The sequence below is a fragment of the Gymnoscopelus braueri genome, assembly GCF_963280865.1.
Source record: "Gymnoscopelus braueri genome assembly, chromosome: 11".
Classification (NCBI taxonomy): Eukaryota; Metazoa; Chordata; class Actinopteri; order Myctophiformes; family Myctophidae; genus Gymnoscopelus; species Gymnoscopelus braueri.
Window position 1 is genome coordinate 27,904,095 of NC_137613.1, and position 19,622 is coordinate 27,923,716.

At 41.9% G+C, this 19,622-nt stretch overlaps 2 protein-coding genes across 3 annotated transcripts; one reads left to right on the forward strand and one right to left on the reverse strand.

Moving 5' to 3' along the window:
• Positions 1-57: 57 nt before the first annotated feature.
• On the forward strand, positions 58-978 carry LOC308095563 (regulator of G-protein signaling 1; the record flags this gene model as incomplete). The annotated part of the gene is made up of 2 exons (XM_080442618.1): positions 58-258; positions 808-978. 2 exons carry the CDS (start codon positions 58-60, stop codon positions 976-978), a joined length of 372 nt encoding a protein of 123 aa, XP_080298744.1.
• Positions 979-4,408: 3,430 nt separating this feature from the next.
• On the reverse strand, positions 4,409-18,224 carry atat1 (alpha tubulin acetyltransferase 1). 2 transcript variants are annotated; one of them, XM_080441393.1, is made up of 12 exons: positions 17,873-18,224; positions 17,243-17,303; positions 16,847-16,938; positions 16,216-16,273; positions 15,785-15,898; positions 13,554-13,655; positions 12,482-12,527; positions 10,270-10,344; positions 8,407-8,638; positions 6,668-6,771; positions 6,449-6,509; positions 4,409-6,244 (listed from the first exon to the last, which is right to left on the reverse strand). In XM_080441393.1, the coding sequence occupies exons 1-12, from the start codon at positions 17,962-17,964 to the stop codon at positions 5,935-5,937; spliced, it is 1,347 nt and encodes a 448-aa protein (XP_080297519.1). In that variant the 5' UTR covers positions 17,965-18,224; the 3' UTR covers positions 4,409-5,934. The 2 variants fall into 2 exon arrangements, with proteins under 2 accessions (XP_080297519.1, XP_080297520.1); XM_080441394.1 differs by lacking the exon at positions 6,449-6,509 and adding an exon at positions 11,841-11,886.
• Between the last annotated feature and the right edge of the window lie 1,398 nt (positions 18,225-19,622).

Consider the following 19,622-nt stretch of genomic DNA (forward strand, 5'->3'; position numbering starts at 1 on the left):
TCCTCCCTTCTCACAGCCTAATTACTCACACATCATTCGCTTGGGAACACCCCACTTATGCTCTCCCCTCTCCACCCCCACCCTGTCTCAGCGGGTGTGTCAGTGTTCGGAGCATTCCTGCGCTCTGAGTTCAGCGAGGAGAACCTGCAGTTCTATCTGGCCTGTGAGCAGTACAGGAACTCATCCAACAACTTCAGTCTGCAGAGAAGGGCCAAGGACATCATCAATACCTACATCCAGCCAGGCTCCTCACGGGAGGTGCGAGCCCATTATTACTTTTTCAACCGTCACCGCCATGCTTTCTTGTAGTGCTGCAACTATCAATTATTTTTGTTGCGATTATTCTATCGATTACTTTTTGACGAAATATATAACGAAATTACATGAACAAATTCGGATAGATTTTTTTATAATCGACTAAATCAATATTAGTCTGATTAACCACACAAGCCCTATTTTGTTCTTTGTCGTACAACGGTGTCACACACAAATACCAAAAATATCTTTACAAGCTCACAATGTGTCACACAGTGTGATGATTTGTGAGCTGGGCTATTTTCGGTATTTTTGGAAAACAAATTGGGGGAATTTTTTTTATTTCATTCTTTATAATCCATTAAATCGTTTAGTTCGATTAACTGTTGCACCCCTACTTCGTTCTTTATAAACGCATTTCCTTTCGTGAAAGGTTTGAGTAGTGCCATTTCGTCTTCATTCCCAACGGCTTGCATTTATTAAATAATTATTCTTTGCATTGAGAGATCACTTTTCTTACTGAACCTTTTCTTGTTTTGCGTTATCATCTAGGTGAACCTGGACAGCAAGAACAGAGACCTGACATTACAACTGTTGAAGGCCCCGTCTCACACCTCCCTGTCTCATGCACAGAAACGCATCTACTCCCTCCTGGACACAGACTGTTATCCCAGATTCCTTCAGTCCAACATCTACCTCTCTTTGCTTCAAGAGGCAGAGTAGAACTCGTATATAAATTATTTAAACGTAACATGGACGTTGACTACAGGCTAAAGTGTTGTCAATAGGTTGGCAGAGATCAGTGTTTTATATAGCAAAATATTTGGAGCAGATCTGTTGCTCCTAGATAACACTTTGAAGGAAGGCACTGATTTAGACAATTTAGACAAACTAGCGGCTTCTAGTTGAGGTTTAAGCTGCAGTGAAAAGTCAGTGGAAGCATTTTTTCTTTTTTACTTTCCCTCAGCTTAAGTGACCCATGAAACTATGCAGATGTCTTGTTTTAATCATTAAACATCGTCATCGTTGTGGCCTCCCTGTACGCAGTTAAATTCCCCACGGTCCAGCGAGCACGTGTGGAGTTTCGGAAAGGAAACTCAACGGAAACTGACGGAAAGGAAAAACAAGTTAAGCAAGAAGGAGCACTGTAATGAAAAGGTCAAAGTACTTAAGCTGGTTACTTATACAGCAAAGGTGAGAAATTCAAGGAAATTCACTTTGATAGGTAGAAACGAATGGGTCTGGGGAAGTTGCATTTCTAATCTGCCTGAAACAAAAGTGTGGACACCAAATTACTTTGTGCTGGGAGGACAAAACTAAGCCAGTAGTTTCAGTGATTTATTCTGACATTCTTATGAGTATGCTGAGTAACAGAAATGCTGAATGTCGATTTTATAATACATAAACACCCTCATGGGGCGTGGCGTCGAATAGAAACGGAGACTAATATAAAAGTGGTTCCTCAGTTTTTGTGTTTGTTTAGTTGTTTGTTGGTTTGAAAATGTTATGTTATATGAAGACATGAAAATAAAATATGTTTATTTTCTATCCGAGTCTGTGGTTGCTGTGGTGCAGTGGTTCTGGTTCTTAAGCTCTGGACCACTAGCATATTTTGCTCAAGGACCACCTCACGTTTATATGAACGCATAACAGTCATTTCTATTTGAGTAATTTATTCATATTTAAAATTTTGAAGCCAGATTTATATTTAGTTGCGTGCCAGTGTCATGCACCGAAAATAGCAGTTCTACAAGCTCACAATGAATCTTGTGTTCTTGTAGATCAGCTATTCTCAGTGTGTGACAATGCACACAACAAAGTAGGCCTAATATATCAAGACAATATTTCAATTCGAGCTTTCTTTCCCACAATAAGCCTAGTAGTTCAAAATGATCTAAACAATTTAGATTCTTTACACACACACACACACACCTCCAACTGCAAGTTAATGCACATTTCTAATACGCCAATCAAATGGCAGCAACTCAATTGAATGTGGCATGGTTATTGCTGCCAAAACGGGCAGGTTGCTACTGTAGCCCTTCTGCCTTAAGGTTGGACCGGTTGTGTGTTCAGAGATGCCCTTCTGCATACCTCTATTGTAACCAGTGGTTATTTGAGTTACTGTTGCCTTTCCGTCAGCTCAAAACACTCTGGCCATTTTCCTCTGACCTCTGGCATGACATCATTTTTTACCACAGAACTGCTAATCACTAGATATTTTCTCCTTTTCACACCATTCTTTGTAAACCGTATACTAGAGATGGTTATGCGTGAAAATCCCAGTAGATCAGCAGTACTCAGACCAACCTGTTTGGCACCTACAACCATGTCACGTTTTTGGAGGGCATACTATAATTATTCCCTCCCACACGCACGGCATGTGCACATCTGCATGTTTGTAAGCGTGCGCGTGCCGCGTGGTCGCCGAAGGAAATAACGCTCTATTGTTAAGTAGTTAATGTCTGAATTACTTCAATACTCCAACGGCGAGTGGTCATTATCACCTCAAGACAATAGTCACACACAAGCCTTCACCTCAGATGCCACATTATCACATGAAAAAGGCTATTTGAACTGAAGTTTATATTCTTGCTCCTCCTGCGTATCAGATACGCTTTCTCGGACGGTTTGGATGGCTACGCTTGGCTACGAAAGTTTTCTGCAGGTCACACTACGTATATAGTGCAACACGGAAGAACACACCACTGCCTTACTTGTATATATTCTATTTTATTTATCTATACATTTTCCCTAGGACCACCTGTAATAATGCCATGTGGACCATTGGTTGACCAACAGCGTTGTAGTAGTGAATTTGGCAGGACATTGTGGGAATTCATTTTCAGCAATAAAGGCTCAGAGCCTTATAGGCCACTAACATGTATAGACAATGGATCCACAGCTTAAATGGCGACCATTCAGCTCAAGGCGGTATTGATCTCCTATATATAGATGGGGTTGCTGGGATACGACAGTAAAGTGTGTCTTGGGGGGAATGGAGCCAGATGGACTATGTGTGGTTTGAATCATGGACCACCGCTGGAGGACTAACACTACTACAGCTCTGCAGTCAGTCATCATGGTGCCTCAATAGCTCACTGTTGTATTCGACCGCTTTCATCAGGCAATGTGACAGAGGCTGATATTGGTACATTGTGAATCACAGTCCTTATGTACTTTTATTAATATTACAGTCTCTTAAGCAAACTGACCTTTTAATATACGAGAATGAGGGTTGTCCGAACAGTATGTATGTGTCCTTAAACCACTTTCAACCTGGCCTCCCTATTTTGGGCATGTCATTGTAGGCCGGAGATTTTCCAATGTGACACGATGAGCTTGTAGATCTGCCATTTCTGAAAGAATGTAATTTTTTTTATAGGGCATAAATGATTAAACATTGAAAATCTATATACAGTATATAAACATGTTTTAAGTCAATCTCTTCGGTACACCAACATTGTTCTTGTGAAGTATGTTTGTTCTTATAGGTGAAGTATTTATAAAGATGGTGTGGTTCATTCTTATCGCGTGGCTCTGCAGCAGTCTAGCAGAGGGTCTGTCTGTGTCAGTGTCGGAACTAATATTGCAAACAGCTGGACTGATCACGCCAAATTTCTTGTGCACATTGCCAGTAGCACACAGACGTACTACTTTTCTTAACCACATGAACTCTAGCGTTCCCATTCTGGGGTAAGCATTTGGCAAAAATAGCAGATCTACAACGCGTTGTGGGTTTGTAAATAAGCTATTTTCGGCGAAGATATTCAATGGATCGCAAAACAGGAGAGGATCTAATATAAAGCCCTGGGGGACTAGTCTGGTCAACTAAGTATAAAGTTAAATTACCAACCCCAAAGCTTTGTCATTTTGCACTATGCTCAATATTGTAGAAGGAGAAAATGAGTCCAGCTGATCTATGCAGCTCCAAGCAGAGGAATCAGATAATTCTCTGGTAAACAAAACCAAAGATCTCCAGGAAGTGCACTTCAACACTGGGGAATGTTCCAGTTGGCCAATGTTTTGTGGGGTTGATGGTTATCTGCATAACTATGTTTCGGAAGCAATCAGTGAAAAGCTATTATTTATATTGCCTATTGAGTAACAGAGACAGACATGATGGATACTAACAACACACAAGATTCAAAAGTACAGCACAATGCTTTAATAGGTATATAAAATATGTAAATGCAAAATTAACACAAAAATGCAGTAGTAATAACAAAAGAATGGCTTGCAATGTAAACTCATGTCTACAGGAAATTCTTGCAAAGCCCTGGCCTTTCCTTCCCTTGCGTAAATAGTTCCTTACAGTACAGTACAGTACATGTATATGGCAGATAAAGGCCTTTTCAAGCCAGTGTCATTAACAGCCTAATGGCCATTCACTTCTACATTCCCATCATTCTCCTCTAGCCCACAATTACACCCCCACTGCACTGTCGCCAGTTTGCTGACTCGACTCGTCTACAAGCAAGGACAGCTAATGACACTCTGCAGAAGGGGACTGAGTTGGACAGAATGTCTGTATGGCTTGTTCTACTTTTATGTAACCACTGCAGCCCTCCTTTTTATTCCAATCCCTCCTAGATTGTATTTATTACATCCCATACAGGAGTCAAAATATTAGGTTTGCCAACAGTGATTTGTTCAGTCCAGTAAGCTGGATAGCAGCCCGGCCTAGTTAGGAAATAGCCTGTCAGTAGCTCCAATATTGTTTTGTGACAACAAGTTTGTTTCAGTTTGTTTTGAATAAAAGCCCCTGGCCATTGTCCAGTGTGGTGCTGCAGTTTTTGCCTGTCTGGGATTAATGTTTGTGCATCCATGCTACTCCTTCCACCAACCTCTTCCTGCTGCGTATTGTTACACGATTATTATTATTAATACAGTATGTGTGCAGTTATAAATATAAAATGTCAGGTGCCTGTGTGTGTGGGATGTGTTAAATAATATGATAATATGTGCCGTGTGTAAGGTGCTGTGTGTGTCGGTCCTGCCATAATAAATGTGCGTATGTGATAATTTGATTATTTGTATTTTGAGTGTAATTGTGTATACACAGCCTCCTTTGAATGTGTGTGAATATAAGCAGCTGAAACAGTCCATGACTGGGGTGACTAGGGTCTTCAATAATCCTACATGCTTTACTGACACATTGTCCAGTGTATATATCCTGAATGGAGGGGAGCTCACATCCCTTAATGCTCAGGGCTGTCCATACCTCCCTCTGCAGCGCTTTGCAAATGAGAGCAGTGCAGTTACCATGCTAGGCTCAGATGCGTCCGGTCAGAACGGTCTCAGTGGTGCCTCTGTAGAAGGCCCGTAGGATTTTGGGCCTTATGCCAAACTTCTTCAGCCGCCTGAAGTCAACCACATGTGTGGTCCTCTGTGATGTGGACGCAGAGGAATTTGAAGCGGCTGACTTCTCAATAAAGCAGATCCGTTGACGGAGATGGGATCCTTGGTCTTGTCGACACTGAGAGTTTGTTCTCCATTGTGTCAGGTTGTTGACCTCTCTCCTGTAGGCTGTGTCGTCGTTGGCGGTGATCAGGCCCATCATTGTCACGTTGTCAGCCAACTTAATCACAGAGTTGGAGCTGTGCATGGCTACGCAGTCGTGGGTGTACAGGGAGTAAAGGGGGCTCAGGACTCAGCCCTGGGGGACTTCAATAACTATCACCAGGGCCGGGTGCTCCTGTATTCCTGCTTCTGTTTGACCCAGTGTGCTGTGTAACGACTCTCTCCCAAGGTCCACGACCACCCTCTCGTGTTTCCGTCACTCCCTGTCTCGAACGCGGCTTTGCGATCGACCTGCATGTCTACCGCGGAGCATGGCTGCCTGCCCTGCTCTTGCGTGAACCTCTCAGCACTGCAGCCTTCAGCGTCTGCATCACAAAGGGCGGTTTCTCTGGCTGCTATGGGGGTCTGGCTGCAGAGTGCATCTTTCTTGGACGTGCACAGCGGTGGGAGAGAGAGGGGCAGGGACCTGGACAGACAAGAATAGTGGGAAGATGAATTAAGAGGTAGATGATATGAAGGTCAAGTGGCAAAAGAAAACCAGTGCATGCATGCACGCACACGCACACACACACACACACACACACACACACACACACAATCCTACCTGACAATAAACAATCACTGTCTGCAGGAGGGTAAATAACCTCTTTGTGCGTGAAAAATGGCAAACCTGTCTGTTTGTCCCAGTGCGTGTGTCTGTCTCCCTGTGTCAGTCAACACTGGTCTCAAACCTGAGAAAGGCACACAGTGCTAACAGATAAGGAAAGGTGGGAATGCTGCAACCCGTGGTGTCTGGGCGTGCTGTATGACCTTCGTCGTTCTGTGGTGACGGTGACTACGGTGCATTTAACAGCGTTAGCATTGGGCTCTATGGTAGGCAGCCACTCACCCGGGAGTGTGAAGGTGCTCTCCTGTCGTCCCAGAAGGAGCCCAAAATCTCTGCAGTTGAAGTGACGACTGTAAAGGTTGCCTCCAGCAACCAGGCCCTGTTGGCTACCAGAAGAGTCGAAGAGGCAAGCAAGAGACAAGGGAGACCCAAGAACACAGGGCATAGATAGAGGAACCAAATACAGAGGATGGGAGTGTAGAATGTAGAGGACAGGACAAAGGAAGTGGAGTGTAGAACAGGAAGAGAATTCAAAATGAAAAACAAACAAATAAATCATAATTAGCAAACAGAAGAAAATAAAGTATTATAAAATTATTATAAGTATTTTAAAATGGTAAAAAAAATAAAAGGATATTAACAAGGAACCTGACATAGAAACCTTATCTTCCATCGGCCTTGAATTACCACTATATGTTTGCACAGGTTTATTGAATTGATATAATACAAACTTCTCAGTATGTCAACAATATGACATCAATAAAAAGGCAACTTCGTATATGCAGTTTTGTGGGAGACTGTTTAATGCATTCTGAAAAAAGGCAAGCAGATAAGATCCAGCCATTGCATATTCCCTCTGTTTGGCAGATATAACGAGGTTTTAAAAACATCTAAAAAGGAGACTGATATGGTCTTTCCTTCTCTCTTTCTGTCTGTCCAATGTGTCCATTTAGTCCACAGTGGCACACCAGACTCTCTGACAGAGATCTGGTGATCTATCAAGCTAAGAAACATAGTAATTCCTTTAAAGGAAGAGGCAACACTGGAGGTCAGAGTCTGGTCATTGGAAGCTATGCTGAGATCGATTAAGGGAACTATTGAACATCGAGAAGAGGGATTAAAATGTGAGAGAATGAGCAAGTTGAATGTATGAAAGTGGACAAAATAATAATAAAATAGGCAAAAGCATGACAGATGTTTCCAATGGGATCAGACACAGCGGAGGGCAGGGATAGAGACAAGAGAAAGAAAGAAAAGTGTTTAGAAAGTCCACAGAGAAAGGCAGGCAGTCATTCACAACAATCAGGTAGCAGCAAGACGGTGAGGGAAGCTGAGATCAGAGAGAGCAGCTGAGGGCCAGCTCTTTGTACACAGTGAACAATAACTAACTAACAGGAGGAATGTGGCGACCCACTGCCAAGCCCTGCGGAACTGGCACTCATACAGAGACTACAGTCACTTTTCTACTGCACTCTTTAGTCGCTTTACTTCCTTTTTCCACTGCAAATAGGAACGCCTCAGTGTAGCTGGTTGTCATAGCGACATCCAAACCTTAGCATGGGACAGTGCTAAACAATGCCAAAGTTAAAGATATAGATTTCTGGAAACATCTCTGTTTCACCTGTACCCATTCCAACAAAAACTGTTTCTGACACCTTAGGCGATAAATAGCATGCAATTGTTCAATATTGATTAATTTTACATTTTCAAAGTTTGTTAACAGTATTTGGGAGCTTCCAAGCAGTATAGGTCAGTTATGACACAATTACGTTTAGTGACGATTCTCTCCGACTAATCAGTAGCCTGCAGTGTTCTCACATCACCTTTTGGTATTGCCTTAGCTGATACAGATACCAAAAAAGCACTGTGTAATTTTTGCCAACTTGAAATCGAAAACATTTGAGTAGATTCGAGCCGTTACCATGCTGTGGAACAGCGCCATAAACACTTTAGAGACGCTGCCATGCACAAAACGTCCCTATACTCACTCCCTGTAAAAGGTCCAACCTGTTCTTCCTCACCTGGTGCGTCTTGCCCTGCAGTTGTCGATGAGTGGGTGATGGGGGGTCTGGCCCGTGTAGCCCCCAGGGGCAGGAGCTGAGGGCATGGCGGGGCGCTGGGGCTCCCTGCTGGGGGACGACCCCACGCTGAGGGAGCGCGAGCACTGGGAGGATGCCGCCCGTTGGGGAGAGAGGGGGGGAGGCGCGGGGCGAACAAACGGCCAGGGACGAACCCTCTGCTCCTCGCGCACAACTGGGGAGGAGAACAAAAGAACACAGTCGAGGGTTAGTGAAAGTTCAATTCCAGGGTCAAGCTGTGCGACTGCATTCTTAAGAGTTTAACGATCTAAAAAAACATATTATGTTATTTTATTCAAAGACCTATTGCAGAGACACAAAACTGTCATTAACCAGGAGATTTCTTTTTTTTACCTGTGTGTGTGTGCGCGTGTGTGTGTGTGTGTGTGTGTGTGTGTGTGTGTGTGTGTGTGTGTGTGTGTGTGTGTGTGTGTGTGTGTGTGTGTGTGTGTGTGTGTGTGTGTGCATGTATTTACATACTGTACTAGGCTGATAAGCATCATCAGTTTCTTGTGCACACTGACAGCAGGCCAAATATTTTTCAAATCAGTTAACGACAGCTAGTATGTCTTTTCTTTATCTAATAGCGCAATCATCCCTCCAGGCTATGGGATAAGCATCCCACTACCAACTAGCAAATTACAATGCTCCCGTCACTCTGGATTATGATAATTGGCTAGTGGAACTAGCCAATTGCACAGCAGACACGGAAGTTCACCTGTGCAAGCTGACGTTAGATTAACAGCAACATATCGTTGCTGTCCGGCAGAAACCAGCTAACTCCATTTTGACGCTTTAGCATTTTTTTCTTTACATCAGGGCCATTGAACACCCTTTACGTCTGTGTGTTGGTAAAAAAAATATTGAACCAATGAAAAGCATTAAAAAGTGCTTCTGACAAAACCAGCTAAACTCCATTGGATCCTCGAACTTTCTGCTAAACTGGAATTAGTTGGTTTTGCTGAATCCAGGCTCCACCCCCTTTTGACCTCCAACCTCATTGTGAGCTTGGAGGTCCATTCAGCTGTTCTTATCAATGATGAACAAAACCTCCTAACTCTCCTAACTTTTTTCATTTCCTGAAAAATGAACATTTTGGAGTTAGCTGAGATATACTGTATATAAGTGAAAGCAAAGCGTACCCCAAAACCCCCAAATTACGAGAATGTCTGCGCACATTCAACTCAGTCCAAGCTGTCATAAGTGGAGGATGATGGAGAGTTATTAGGGAATGCCTCCTGGTGGAGATTTGCGTTCTACTGAGCAAACCATTGTAGTTATGCCTGCAGCCATCATTTCACACAAAACTAGAACCTTGCTGAGAAACTCTCAATATGAATCCTGCACAGAAAGAAACAGGACTGATACATTCAGCAGTTGTCAAAACATTGTATTTTCAAAGCTACACCAAAAAGGTACCCTAGGCCAATCTTGAAATTTGTTTTCCTGCACAGGTTAAAAACTACATAAGGGTAGAAACATGCCAGGCTGATCTTATACTGTAGTAGACTATGATGTAAGCAATGCAGCTGCAGCTAATAAAAGTAATAATGGGTGTTTTAGATTTAGGCGTGCCAATGTGCAAGTATTGGTCCCTTTGTACCAAAAAGCCCTGCAGCACCGGGCTGAAAATAGCAGTGATGAAGAAGTGGGACATCTTGTCAAACTAATGATATTGCATCAGGCCAAAAAAAAAAAAACACAGCAAGGACCTTTCAACAAAGTCTGGATTGTGTAACCCAAGAAAACATTTTTATTACGCAAGAACCAAAATCTATTCGGTTTCAATATGTGTGCATGTCTCACCCTCTCTCTCCATTAGCGAGTACGGTTTGATCTCTCCGTCCCACTTTTTTGGGGGAGCCTTTCTCAACTGTGCCACTGTGGAAGAGAGGACAGTCACCATGGAGATAAAACCAAACATGAACGATGGGATCTAGCGGAAGGTTGGAGGATCTCACCCCTCCCCTTAAGCTCCAGCTTCTGTCAATACGATAATATTGACATAATATGATCATAAAAGCAAGTCACATAAATATTATGTCCCCAACCGCCCTTGTAAAATAATCAAGGTTAACAGGTAGCAATATATGGTAGGTAGCGGTTAAGGGAAACTGTATCGTAAAAGAGGATTCATTTGTTATTCCTAACATCTTGGACAGTTAAGGCTGATTCATAATTGGTTGTGTATCGTGTCGTGCATGGAAAATAGCCGATCGGCAAGCTCGAGTCGCACCATGACACGTTGTGAGCTTGTAGATCTGTTATTTGTGATGCGCAACACTGGCACGCAACTAAGTATATATTAAGTATAAATCAGGCTTTAGCCCCAAACTTTAATCCATAGACCCAAGACTTTCAATGGTAACAAGAGACACTTACTAAAGCTGTACTGCTGAATAGTGCCCTGGTTAGGGACCCATTTTCTGACATGATAGAGTTAAGCTCATGTGTCTATTATATTTTTAGCTAATCAGTGTAATATACTTTGACTGCCATCTTAAAACTTTTCAATTCCCTTAAAATAAGCATACAATGATGATTTAAGTAAGATGTAATTTAAGTGTACATTCTCATTGTTACACTACACAGAAGGGAAATAAATACTACTACTACTACTACTACTACAACTAATAATAATAATAAAGATAAATAAATAATAATCATGTTTTTACGGGGAGAAAGGGTGTTTATTCTGCTGTTGTCCTTTTGCTTTTCAGGAAATAAAGCTCATTTGGGAGTAAAGGCTCAAACAAACATTGTACGAGTCCCCTACGTTACTCCCTGGATTACAGGAGCATAAGATACTGGATGGTCTCTCAGATGCACCGTTAAGCAGCCCCTGGTTTCTAGATTTGGGGAAACAGTTGCTCATGTTTAATTATTACTTGGCAGTCTATGGTTATAGGAACACCATGTGTGAATTCTGCTTTAAAAGTGATGTTGGCTCCATTACAACAAAGCGACAAACACTGCAAAACTTCAGAGGGACAAGCATCAAGCAGCTTTATTCCTACTGGTGAGAGGTTGTTAGGGGCTGGGGCTATCTGAAGTAGCCATGGCAACCTGACACCTGGGTCCCCGGGGTGCAATGGGTCCAGTACTGTGTGTGTCACTATAGATACATGATATATAGTGACACATACTGGACCCAGCTGGGAGAGGAACAAGCAGTGATGGGGAGGCAGGGGCTGAGGAGATTATCGCCAAATAATGACAGGAAGAATAGGGAGTGAAACAGCATGAGATAAAACAGGTGGCCCTGATATCTAAACAGAGAGAGACAAGAGAAACAATACAGGAAGTTGGATGCTTGGGAGCAGGGGGTGGCAGGGGAAGAGGGGTATCAGAAAAGAAAGAGATTTAAAAGTCCTTACAAAAATCCGTACATTCCCTGATCCGTCAGAGGAGAGGGAGGCGAGCCTGAGAGAGTTTAGTGAAACACAAGGCGTTTGGAACTGGAATAACAGCACAGAGCTCTTTCCACACTTAAAGTTTCTCTACAATGTGTGGATCTTTATGGTTAAAAAGAAGGATCAGAATTTATTTCCAGATTAGACACATGACACAATTAGTTGACAAAATTGGTTCGTTGTGGTACTGAAAGACAAGAATCCTGTACATCTTTATCTAAAACTGCATAATCATGCACAACATGGTTTTCATAAGTGCAAAAAATGTGAGCTTCTTTTTGGCAGTGAGTGAATTTTACAGTCAGATCAAAGGTAAAGCAGTAGGATTTGGGCTTGGCATGCTAAACGCCTCCTCCGTGAGATAAGAATGGGAATAGCAGCTAACCACAGTGAATGGATTGGGAGAATCTCAGCAGGCAATGAGGAAGTAATGTTTTCACGTTTCTAAGGGCCGCAGGCCACCCACTCCACATTGGGAATGACGTGAAGAAGGCATTAAGAGGGAATGCACACCCACGTCCTGGCTTTTACACACTCATGTTACCACCACAGACCTCAAAACAAAACAAAGCAAAGCACCAGACGAGACACTGCCGAGAAGTTACCTGATCTGTTAAGGAAGAAGCCATCAAACACTACAAAGTTGTTGACCTGGAGAGAAAAGAGACGAGATATGACATTTAAGAAAGGACAAAAAAAGAAAGAAAGAAAGGAATAATCGGTTCCATCACTTGGCATCATGACAGCTTTGATAAATGATCACGTCCGCATGGGAAAGTAGCATGAGAAAAATGTATTCAGGTTGAACAAAGCCATTAACCTCCAGAACCCAGAAGGATGACTCAGGCTTTAGAGGTTATTTCACTTAGAGAGGGAACTTTAAGGACGGCCAGAGACATCCTGCATCAGGCTTGCAGATTGGCTACTTTTACTATTTTTTAAATGGGGCTTACATTATCCTGACACTCAATATACTGTAACATATATTCAGAACTATAGATTTTAAAATCATACTCCGGCTCACTGTGAGCTTCAATAACCATATAGTGACTTGGGTTAGATTTGTCTGGGGTAGGGCTGAGGTAGACTGCGGGCGGTAGGCTTCTGTGCACTGTATTTTTCCTTTTGTTGATGTCCTTATGTTTTCACGGTTTGTTTATTTGTATTATGTGTATGTTATGTCTTGTCTCGTTATAATGGTCAGTAATGTCGCTATTTGAATAAGAATGTTTTTGTGATGTTTATTGTATGTCTTGTCTAAAAATATGCTTGCATCAATGCTGAAGTAAATTCTCTGTATGTTTGTCTACAAAAGACAATAAAGTACAAATCATTAAAAAAAGATTTTAAAATCATAGACCCATTTCCAATCACAAGTACTTCACAACTACTGTATACTTAAAATAATGACTTTAACATAATAAGAAACCTGCCAAGACTGAGAACAAAGTTAAAGACAGAAGAATCTAAATATATCCAGCAGTCTCAACATGAGTAACAGAGACAAAAAAGGGAGATGACCGCATCAGATAAATGAACAATACAATGTCATTTTCATTTGTCTCCCGAGGCTAGGTAGATGGTTCAGACATACAGTAGTCACAAAATCTGTAGTTGTGAAGCTTCGACTTCATAGGCTGTAAGCTCAGAGGGAAATAATGAGGCAGCATATCGTACCTGAGGGACACTTTCTGTCAGGCAATAATGCTTTGCCAGGAAAAACAGGAATTTCGGGGAGGGCCTGTCGTAAGCCATCAACACAGGTTGCAAATGCTTGTGCTAGATAAGGAAGAAATATCACATATAAATATATAGCACATACAGTAGTGTGTACATAATATACTACTTTAGTATATTGATATAAAGTTTATAATTGCTCCCATAAAAAGATAAGGTACCTACTAGTGTCCCCATTCCTGGGGCAAACATACGGTGAACATAGCAGATCTACAAGCTCCCAATGCTAAGATATTTGGTGTAGAGGGAAAAAAGGAGCAAACCAAGCATTGCACGTGCTAACAAGCTTCTCAGTAACATTAGTGACGATTAAAAGGTTTCAACTATTAGTATTCAACTATTTGACCAGTACCTTTGGATGTATGAAAAAAAATACTATGGCTATTACCAACATGAATCTGTTGTTTTTGTTTGCTCAGGTTCAATCCCTGGCTCCCTGAGTTAGTGTCGAAGTATTATTGAGCAAGACCCTTAAGTGCTCCCCAAGAGCAGGTTGGTGCCTTGCATGGTTTCCTCCACCATCGGTGTGTGAATATGTGTGTGAATGGGTGAATGTAATGCACATAATGTAAAGTGTTTTTTTTTTTTTAACTTAATTTTTTATCCCACAATTTTGTAACCCTTTTTTTCCCCCAGTGCCAATTTTCTAAGTGATCCTGGGTGCTACACTCCCCCCACCAGCCTAGGGAGCCCAGGGCCGAGCTCATGTCTCCTTCAATGCATGAGAGCCAACTGTCCTTCTTGTCACCTGACAGGGGGGAGTTTCCCCGGTAGGACGTAGCGCGTGGAAGGAACATGTTATTCCAACCAGTTCCCTTACCCTCCATCAGGCACCCCGGCTGTCATCGGGGAGGCGGTATAGCGACCAGGATAACTACATGTTTTTGTGAGGGTATTAACTACCCTCCGTGCCCCCGTAAACTGCTTTTGGATAAAGGAGCTATATAAATGTACCATTTCTAAAGCACACTGCAATGCATTGTGAGATTGTAGATCGGCTATTTTTGACAGATTTGGTGTAGAGGGGGAAAAAGGAGGGGGCCAATGATAAGACCACTGGGGGACCCTGGTCAATGAAGTATATAGGATTCAAATGATTACTTAAAGTGACACTGTCATGCTGTTGATGTGAATTTCAGTTAATTGTTGTTGATTATCATAGTCTATAGAAACAATATTAACAATACATTACATATTGACACTGTTCTGTTCTGTTTCAGCTTTTCTTTATGCTCCTACTGTACATTTCCCATGATGCATTTTATGGGTAAGCATCGCCTGACACACACATATGGTCTACAGCCAACATTACAACCGGATTCGTATTGTATTAAATTAAAAGCGTCAATCTGGAAATTATTTTAATGTATAAAACATTATAAACATTCTGTATGGTAGAGTATTAATAAAGTACAATTTGAATTTTCTGTAGATCGACTAATCGATTATTTAATTGATCGGTTCACGCCAATGAGAATTCTGTGCAGGTACCATCTGCACTGTTTGTGTTTGTCATTCCAAAGTGCCGCTTGAAAACAAAAGGTGACCGTGCTTTTGCAATCAGAGCTCCAACACTTTGGAATGCCCTACCCGAGGAGATAAGGCTTGTTGAGTCTGTGCCCTGTTTTAAATCCCTTCTGAAAACTCACCTTTATAAAGCTGCTTTCAACCCCCAGCCCTCTTAGTTTTAATGTATTTCTTTATTTCTTGCTTCCGTTATTGTTATGCATAGTTTTTCTTATCTTTGTGTTGTGTATTCTTCTGTCAAGCACTTTGTGACACTTTTCTTGAAAGGGGCTACACAAATAAAGGTTATCATTTGTATTATTATCTAAAAGGCTGCTGGTACAATGTCCGCTTTATGTATCAATAAAAACATTTCTTAACAATCTAGTCTCTAAGCTTTATAAAGACGTAACATAAATGGTTGCCAGGTGGAATGGCTCACGGTTGCCAGGTGGAATACTGTAGCTCACAGGAGTACTGTGACATCATCAGGGGGGCTGACTTGCATTTGTAAACATGGTTCATTACAAGGATCTGTTATTTTACCACATTGTTTTGTCTTCAGTAAGCATCACTGCCAAGATCAACAAAAAGATCCCTTCAGGCACATTCCATGACATGCAATGTGGTTCCTACGGTTTACCCATGGGCTAGGTGTGTCTCACCTGCAACATGAATTCAAAGAGTTCAAGCCCGTAGCCATGTCGCTGCAAGTTCTCAGAGATGTAGAAATCCAAAATACACAGCGGCTCAGCCTCTATGTGTGCCCCCCGCTGGTCCTGAGGAGCAATTGCAACAAAAAGGATTGCGTTTACTACAGGGGTCAAGTGCAGTAAGTCATTACTGACAGACGAATAACCAGCATAGATACAGTATGGTGTATACGACCATATGCCATGACACATGGTCTTGGAAGGGCTAATTCATACTTAAAATCAGTTATTTAATATCTGAAATCAGTTTATTTTAGTCACGCAAGTCAAGTATAAATTAGGTAAGTAGTTGTTAGGAAATGCTAGGATTGCCAGGATTGCCAATCGTCTAACCACAAAGACAGACATACTCAACATATGGAAGGAAATGCGTGGAAACTTACGAGCAGAAATAGTTTCTTGTAGCCAACCTTGAGAAATCCCACCGCAGCCCCACGTCCTCTGTATGTGGGAGAGAAGGGGTGAGGTGTTGAGTGGGTGCAGGACAGAAGAATTAGTAATACTAAGCTTTGAATAGCTTTCGTAGTCAATGGAAATGTGGGCGAAGCCAGTGACACAAAGGGTCACAAGTGACTCATTAACCTAGTTTTGTGTTTTATTTAATTTGAACTACATCCTTACGACATAATCTGTGAACATGGGCTCCGCCTCCATCCGTTATAATTTAGGGACCATGGATGGAAATGAGCTCTATGCTAAATCAGGCATATTTACACCTAATCATGTTGCCTATATGCAACTTGTTGTAATACAGTACTGTTGATCTCAAAACAAGCTGGAAATAACCTTACAGAAACAAGTATGGCTGGGTGGCTGGGTGTACAGTAAAGGGCCGTTCACACTGAGCACTATAACTATAACGATAACTATAATTATATCGTTCACCATTGTATTTCTTTTATAGTTGGTGTGAACTCTGCCATCCACTTGACATAGAACGCTTTTTTAAACTATATTTTTTTATAGTTATAGAGCTCAGTGCCAATGGCCCTTTACAGTATGTGTATGACATACCCATGGCGCTCTCCATCCTTGAATAGATAGAGATGGTGCCTGTTGGACTGCAGCTTGGAGGCAGTTGTTATTGGTGCTGGCAACTGCTGGGCCTGTGGAAGGCAATTAGCCACAATTAAAGGCGTTATTTCAGTGTAAATAACAGCTGCACAGCCGTAATACAGCAGTTCGCCTCCTAGGCAAAAGCATGCAGGCACAGAGGCCTAGGGCAAATGGTAACTAGCCTCATCTATATCATATGTTTATTCTATTAAAGTGCATCCTAAGTTTAAATTGATTATTCATCAATTTGAAAACGTGCAAGTATAACCCCCCCCCCCCCCCCACACACACACACACACACACACACACACACACACACGCACACACACACACAGAAGAGAGAAATAGTTGCACCTTAGCTGAGGCTTTCCCAAGTTCATCAATAACAGTGGCGATTTGGACTTGCAGATCAGGCCTAAAAAAGGAGAGATGTCACTTTAATACAGTAAGGATTATTATGATGATGATTGATGACTGGGCTTTAATACATGACGTCAGGTACCGTACAAGGGTGTGTGTCGTTGAAAGGCTGTCCCGTTACACAAGGCAACAATCAGTGTTGCCATGTCCGCTTATTATAAGCGGCTTTGGGCTTCTTTTTCTGTAAAGTTGCTTGTAAAAATGTGTAGTTGCAGGTTGCGTTTTTTTGGGGGGCTGGTTTCTAACGTGTACTTGCTTATTTAGGCTTGCATCCAAATGCTTTAATTATTTTTTAAACCAGTGGTTCTCAAATATTTTCATAAATGTTTTGTGCCTAAGCCTAGCATTTGTGTTGTTAGAATGTTTCCAAAATATTCCACATTGTATTTCAAGAGCTTTTGAAAATAGCCGAGATCGGCTATTTTCAATAGCTGATGCAAAGTTAAAGTGCTCATGTGGCCAAAGCTGTCGATTCTTTTGGGCTTGTTTTCATAGACCTGGGTGCTTATTACTCTCACACAATCTGGCAACAGTGAAGGCAACAATGGTTACACTGGAACCTACCTTCCTATGCATCTTCGACCTGAAACTAACTCCTGGTCCAAAACGGAGATCCTCTCGGAGAAAAGATGGTTTATGTCAAAAGGGAATTCCATAGTGTTGAATGAATAGAGCAGCCAACCTCAGCAGAATAGTAGAGATCCTCCTGCAGGTGCTTATCGTGGCTGATCGTTTAGCAGCCGAGGCTCGATTTCTTTGCAAAAACAGCCTCCGAGCAACCTGGGAAAATACTATTGAAACTTTGCATTGGTATAATTATATTACTGGCACTTAAATGAACGCTTCAGTTCGGGATGCAGAGAGCCAGGCACCGGCTGATTCCATTGTGTCACTCACTGCAGCTCCATTGTGTCTGTTCACACAGCCACTACTCACGGTTGCCAGATTTTGCGAGAGGATTAAGCAACCAGGTCTAGGAAAACAAGCCCAAAATGATCGACTACAGGCCACACGACGAGCACTTAAGTTTAAACGTATATGCATCAGCTATTTCAAAACAGCCGATCTACCCCCCCCCCCCCCCAAAAAAAAAGTGGGAATATTTTTAGAAACATTTTAACAACACAAATCTTGTATGGGGTTCCCTGGCACAGATGGGGGGGGGGGGCGGCCGTGGCCAAATACATATTTGGGGTCCTTGCCATGAAATGTTTGAGAACAACTGGTTTGAACCACATGAAACAAGCAACTAAACATTAGAAACAAGCCAAAAAAAAACGCAACCCGCAACTAGTACCAATATTTACAAGCTTTACAGAAAAAGAAGCCCAAAGTCGCTTATAATAAGCGGTCATGGCAACACTGCCACTACCCCGACAACCTCAACCGAAATACGTCCAATACACGCGACGCCAAATTAATGCGTCTCATATAGCCCTGGTTGAATTGGTTTTAACCTGGTTTTAACACCCAAATAACTAAATTCTAACACATAGATATAAATGGTTGTGTTGGCCTAGACTCTAATGTACAGTTTATTTAGCTTTTATTTTTTATTGTGTACACTTCGATCGTGTTTTACGGTAAAGCGCATCGAAGCTGTGATTTACAGCGTTGCTAGGTAAACAGTCCGCCCTTAGCAACAAACCCCAAGATAAAGAGACACGTTCTAAAGGTTTACTAATTGAATACTCGTAGAAGATCACATGACGGGTGTAAACATTTCGTTGGGGCATTTTGGTCAATCTTATTATTGGGCCAAAAAATTCTACTTTTAAATTAAAGAAGCACCAACTACAAGCTTGTCCACATGGTGGCGCTGCGTGCACACTTGTCACTTGTCACCCATGACCATCTAATCCAGTGGTTCTCAACCTGTCCCCACATGATTTTTTTTTGGGGGGGGGGGTTCCCAGGTGACAGTGAAGAGACAATTTAAGGACTTTTAAGACCTTTTGAATATCTAAAAAAAGAAAAGAAAAATACCATTATTGCATCAAAAGTAATCAACAAACCACTATAAAAACTGGTCAAACATTGGCCAAATTGTCAAATATTTTTTTAAATAGCCGATCAATAGCGTTGCGAGGCATTGTGAGCTTGTAGATCTGCTATTTTCACGATATTTATCTGTGGAACCGAAAATGGAATGCCTCAACTCCTACATTCCAAGTGCTTATCAGTTATCAGGGTGCGGGGTCCCCAGTTCAAATATGATTATTTTGGGGGGGCGCATCCTGAAAAGGTTGAGAGAGAACCACTGATCTAATCAAACAGCAAGCCATTTACCACTACTCAAGTAATTATACAACGT

What these genes read in the sequence shown, in the direction of transcription:
- atat1 (XM_080441393.1), bottom strand. Translation starts at nt 17,964, where the DNA reads ATGGAATTCCCTTTTGACATAAACCATCTTTTCTCCGAGAGGATCTCC. An exon ending in ACAAGAAACTATTTCTGCTC is followed by an intron (nt 15,899 to 16,215) that starts GTAAGTTTCCAC and finishes ATTGCTCCTCAG; the next exon opens with GACCAGCGGGGGGCACACAT. An exon ending in GAGCACCTTCACACTCCCGG is followed by an intron (nt 6,510 to 6,667) that starts GTGAGTGGCTGC and finishes TGCCTTTCTCAG; the next exon opens with GTTTGAGACCAGTGTTGACT.